The following is a 6,000-nucleotide window of genomic DNA, read 5'->3' on the forward strand; positions in this document are numbered from 1 at the left end:
TTATATATTAATGCAACCTTTCGTATGCTTTTCTTTTTGCTTGATCGGAGCTCATTTAGAGCAAGAATGATTCGCGCTTCGCAATTTGATGATTCCATTACTGTTGGGGGAAAGAACACGTGTGGAAAATAAAGGATGAAACTGGGTTGAAAAATGTCCGGGGTCCTGATATGTCCGGGGTCCTGATGAACCACGTTATCGGGCTATAAAACGGCTAACCCAATGTTTCCCAAGGCTTTTTCTTTCTCCGGCGGCCTGAAGAATTCGTTCCGCAAAATAGCGTAGTTCTTGATGCGTTGGCGGAAGGCCTAACGCGGCCTGCGCAAGTACCCAATCTGCCAAATAGGTTTCCTGCTCCTGTGAAAGCCTTTGACAAAATCTTTTCGCTTGTTGAATTGACTGGGCCCCCTTTAAACGATCGTGAAGGGTACTCCGAGGAATACCCCATTTTTGCGAGGTTTTGTGAACTGATTTGCCATTTCTTATGTCAGAAATGGCAGCAAGAAGCTGATTTTCAGTGTACTGTTTCATTGGAAGGTTTGGAGCAAGAATCTTCAAAAATCAAGTTCTAAAGTGAAAAATTCGTCTAGATATTTATAAAATAAAACAAAGGGTTGACGTGGCTGAGTAGATATTTTTAGGGGCCGGACTTTAGGGGGGTCGGAGATGTGGAGCCCAACGTTAGTCAGGGCGTGCATTGATACTAGGCTCCAAAGCACATTTTCCATTGTCCACAGGTGGCAACATGGCAATTTCAGCGAACGGGTACTCGCAGTTTTATCGCTCCGGCTGAATTTGATACGTATTACATTGCCATGCAAGTTGCCGTCGGCTCTGCCTAACCTGTGACGCCCGACAGACAAAGGCCTTTCGTAATTGCTGCTTTGTTTGCCGCTGACGTAGTTGATCATTCCGGTTGCACAACGGGATGACGGTGCGCTTTCTAGTACCGAAACGCACAAATTTCGGTTTTCCCGCAAAATTAGCAAGGTGGCTGGAAAGGGTCTTTGAATTGGCCTAAACAGGTTTTAAAACCACAAGAACAAAAACGAAATGTTCAATTCTATCGGGGATTTTCTGAAAGAGGATTTGCCCAGCGTTTCCTTTTTTAAAATGCCTGGAAAGGACCCGAAAATTTCCAAGAAAGACTGGGTACAAGAGTTCCCTGAAGTAAAAGCAGGACTTCGAGACGCAACCTTGAGCTGCATCGAAGAACGGCCCGGTCAAAAATATGGTCATCTTCAAAATCTAGCAAAAGATCGTATAAAGCGACTTACATCTAGCACGAACGTATTTCATAAGCTCATCGAACAAAAAGCAGACGTTACCCGAAACTTTCAAAAATATTTGTCTTTTCCATATCGTCAGGCTTGGGACGGGCTCAACGTATTCGAGCGCTCGCAATCAGGACCACCAGGGGCTACCACTGATTCCAAAACCATCGACCATTATTTTTCGTTAATGGTCGAAAGTCATAAGTACTGCTTGTGCGCGGGCGAGCTGAAACCATGGGGTGTTATTCAGAAGGACGAATGGTCCGGGGCCAAGACTATGGGAACAGTCGCCAAAAGGCTAGGGCAAAAGATGAGAGGGTTAGTAAACATATATTACGATTGCGGAGCGGTCTCGGTCACTAACAGATTTGGTACTCTTAAGATACGCCTACAAATACGACTGCCCACAGGTTTTTATTTATAATTCCCGACACCTTTTGATTTTTCAGTTTTACGCGACCATTCGAAAAAATATTAAAAATCAAGACTGTTTGATTGACATATGGGTTATTCCGCGCTCAAGTCAATCTCACGGGGTCAACATTACGATGCGGGAAGCGCTGGATATATTAATTCGGTGTGGATGGATGCGTGTCGTTGGCCAATTAAGTCGTCGTTCCAACATTCAAATCGGGGAATGGATGCAAGAGTTTGAGTATTGGTCTGGGAGGCCCCGATGGAGGCATTGCAGTCTAAACAGCATCAGGCTGTCGCATCCAGACGGATACCGGCGTAAATATAATGCTGGGGCAGGGAGGTGGTATTGGCATGCCAATGGTCAATTTGTCAGCTGGTCCAGTCCTCAGTTTAGGAGCAGCACGTGATATGGAGCGCAAGAAACGTTTACCGACCTGATATTTAAAGTTTTAGAGCTGGAAATAACCATAGCTGGCGTCAATACAAACAACAGAGAAATAAAGCTTCACACTGCCTCGGGTCCGAAAGCAGGAGAAAAAGTCTCAGGTTCCTGAGACTGAATTGAAAATGTGGGCCCGCGAAATCTCAAGTGCCAAATCTCAACTGTGAAATTTGTATTAACTGTAAAAACTTAGTGCTGAATTTGTCTTCAGCTACAATTAAATAAATGGAGGGTGACCATTGTCTCAGCCTATCGCGGAGTCGCCACGGCCCAGCTTTGGGCCTTTGGTTAAAATTGCCCCAACCAGAATCGGCATGTCCAGAACTGGGCAAGCCCTGGCCTAATTTCAGTCTCTCCATGTTCCAGGTTACTTTCGTCGGAATCCTAACTTCTTTTGGGCATCCCAGAACTTGACCACTTTATCAATGCAAGTCCAAATTAACGGTGAATTGTTTGTGGAATTACAGTATGGAATTCAATAACGAGCTTTTCGTTTTAATTGCCTAGCCATCTTTTCGGCTTTGTACCGTTTTGAAGTCTGTAGACTTTACCTGAAAGATGCGACAATTGTGTTCAATTTTTCCCGCACTTTCAAAATAGCTAAGCGATATTAGAGGCTCAAAAGGCTGACTAAAAAGGCATGTTCTCTCACTAGATTTGGATTCTTAGACTTATCTCTCGAATGTGCCGGCTTACTGTAACGGATTGTTGGTATACATAGTCCTTTTTCTTACCTGGCTGCCGTCCTTGGAAGATCGGCTCATGGTGCGTTTCTAAGCTATCCTATGTGACATTTGGACCACAAGATCACCAGACCCTAACCCTGACCCCTGACCAACGACCCACCGGGGTGATACCTTTATCTACGTCGCGTCAAGCTCAGAACTTTGTTTGTTTCCTTTCTTCTGCTCAGAGTAGAATCTTCGTCGATAGGCGCCAATAGACTAGCTTCCGTGCTATGCTTACCCTGGCCGTGACAGAATTGTCGTCCCGAAATTTGTAATTTCGCCAAAAAGCGAATATGGAGTTTCGCAAACCCTAATATTCCTCAAAAATTTCGACCTGTATAAAAAAATCGCGGTTTCAATCAAAGCAGAGGCCGCGGATATTTCAATGGAGGTTCGTGCCCAGGGATAATGCTAAATTTGGGCAAAATATATGGGCAGCGAATGGAAAGGGACAACACGGCTGGTTTTGGAGCCCGGATATATTTTGGGGCAGGTTATTAATATATTTGCCACCAACCGCAAAATTTTGCTTTACGGGAATTGTTTCGGATTCGGTGCCGGTGGCCATTTCCTAACGGCCGGTTGGGACATCGTTTTAAACCGGCCCTACGGTTTGGAATACCAATCCGTGGTTGGTGGACGGATCGCCCTATGGGACGGGTTTATCGTGGAAATAAATTAGCAAAACCAGGCCGATTTGCTGTACGCCATGCGTGGCGGGGCCGCGGTTGCTATAGGCGTCGTTACCCGCATACGGTTGCGCCTAATTAACGAACCACCGTCGGTAACGTGGTGTTTTGCTCCTATCGACAAAACGCAATTTTAGTTATGCGTCGCAAAAAAAGCGTTTGCAAACGCCCGTGGTTTACCCCGCGCAATTACGGTTTCTTTCCGGTTTTATTTTAAACCCCATTAGAAAGACCCGGTATGCTTTTTCAATATTACCAGCCTATTGTCGGCGAAAGAGATTATTGTCACGGCCAGGGTAAGCATAGCACGGAAGCTAGTCTATTGGCGCCTATCGACGAAGATTCTACTCTGAGGAGAGGAAAGGAAACAAACAAAGTTCTGAGCTTGACGCGACGTCGATAAAGGTATAACCCTGGTGGGTCGTTGGTCCAGGGTCAGGGTTAGGGTCTGGTGATCTCATGGTCCAAATGTCACAATTATCGAATTTTTGCGCCGATATTTGGGCCCGGAGCTGGTCGAATTGGTTACCGACAATTCCTTATAAAATAAAAAATCGCTTATTAAATTGAAATTATTGCCGGTATCGGATATTTTGGCCGCAAACCCAAAAATGTTTGCCGAAATTTCGTCGACGGCGTTGCAGGAAAACCCACTGGTGTATTGGACGCAGACCGTTACCTTTCGCGAAATGGCCAATTTTTATTGCAGCTCCGTTTCGTGTTGGGTTATCCCCGAATGCGAACCGATATTCCTTAATTTGTACCATGCCCTCGCTTTTGTTTAAAGCCACCCGGCGCGCGGGCGGATGCATACGTTTGTCGTTCAGGGCGGTAATCGGATATCGGAGCTGCAAAAAAATTGCAATATGCCGTTAGGCCAAGCGCTGGCCAAATTTGAAATGCATCGGGATGACGCAAAAAAGGAAGCGTGGTGCCGTGACTTTACGGATAATGTTCGGGGCATATTCCAATCGAAAAAGGACCATGGGCCAGGCCGGCCTTATCGCGGGGATGCTTGGTTGAGGGAGCAAATTGGCGATGAAAGGTTGGACGAAATATTTCAGCAATATGATCGTCGGTTTGAAGCTACAGCGTGACAGTGGGCGTTTAATTTTGAAAGCCTGAAGTTGAACTTTGCGTGTTTACACAGTAGAGTTGATGTTTTGGTATAATTAACTTTTACTTGCTGATCGTGTCCCAATCTGCAAATATTATCCCTTTTGGGGTTGTCTTTCCGTAGGCCTCACTTTCTAAAATGTTAAAATGTGTAGAGGGAGGAAGAGCAGCAGCAAAAAAAACCAATTCGAAACCCGTACATAACAAGCCCGAGCAAATGTGGCCTGAAATCCTAAATTTAGTCTAAATGCCACATTTTTGTCCATTTCTGTTGATAGGCCTTTCGTAGATCGATCGATCAACAAAACGTTGTTATGGGTAAAAGGTAATATATTCTTGTCTAACGACTATTCTGTCTACGTTCGAGCTTCTAATCGTCCTTTCCTACTTATACCCGTGACCGAGGATTGGATGAGTCACGTGCGGGTCCTGTGGGGCACCGCACGTGAGTCATAAATTGAATCGATGAATTGAACGCGATCCCTTCTATTCCAACAAGTTGAGAATTTCAGCTTTTGTTATATTATATCATCCAATATATTTTTGTTACAATTCTTTATGGGCGATCACGCAATGCTAAGGTTAAGATCCCATCAAATAAAATAAGTATTTAGTGTTAATTTACTCGCTGCAGGATTTATAATAAATATGCCTTTAAATATTAATATTAGTTCTATACACGCATTATGGCTTTATTGAAGACCCGCAAGTGGTATGATTTTACCGCATATATTAATGCAAAGTCTAGAAGTATTCTTTAACTCTTTAAATAGAAATGTACTGATATAATAATTAATAGACTATGAAATATTACGCGAAATTTGAACAAAATGCAAGCGGAAATATTTTAATATAAAAGGTGCGTCAACATATTACTACAAGTTCGAATCTCTTGCAAATTATCTATTTTATTTATTCGGTTGACCACAAAAGTTCACTTCAAGCTTACATAAACCAAAACTGCAAGATGCATCACACACTTTCCTTCGCGATTATAAACTTTTTAGTCGCAACTTCCACCAATGCTACTATTCTACCGGTTCTGCACCAAGGTAAACCTGACGTGGACGGTAGCCCTTCCACTATTAAAGCCGCTGTAGGTTTGAAATTTATCAGTTTAATTTCAAAGTGGTATCTAATATAATTAAAAACAAGGCTGGAGCTACTCGACATCCTGAAATATACCATTTGAACAAAGTTAAACGAGGTCACATTAGTAACGGCTGCAGTCGTTACGAGCAAGATATGATAAAAACTGCTATGGAAAAGTATTCAAACTATTTTCAAGATATTAAATTATATCATTCTAACTTAATTAATTTAGGTGCAAATCA

General features: G+C 43.4%; 1 protein-coding gene across 1 annotated transcript; it reads left to right on the plus strand.

Annotated features, from left to right (window-relative positions):
• Window positions 1–1,113: 1,113 nt before the first annotated feature.
• Window positions 1,114–1,769, plus strand: MGG_17757 (uncharacterized protein; the record flags this gene model as incomplete). The annotated part of the gene is made up of 2 exons (XM_003720057.1): window positions 1,114–1,592; window positions 1,724–1,769. The coding sequence occupies 2 exons, from the start codon at window positions 1,114–1,116 to the stop codon at window positions 1,767–1,769; spliced, it is 525 nt and encodes a 174-aa protein (XP_003720105.1).
• Window positions 1,770–6,000: the final 4,231 nt, after the last annotated feature.

Source organism: Pyricularia oryzae, chromosome 6 (assembly GCF_000002495.2).
Source record: "Pyricularia oryzae 70-15 chromosome 6, whole genome shotgun sequence".
NCBI classification, from domain to species: domain Eukaryota; kingdom Fungi; phylum Ascomycota; class Sordariomycetes; order Magnaporthales; family Pyriculariaceae; genus Pyricularia; species Pyricularia oryzae.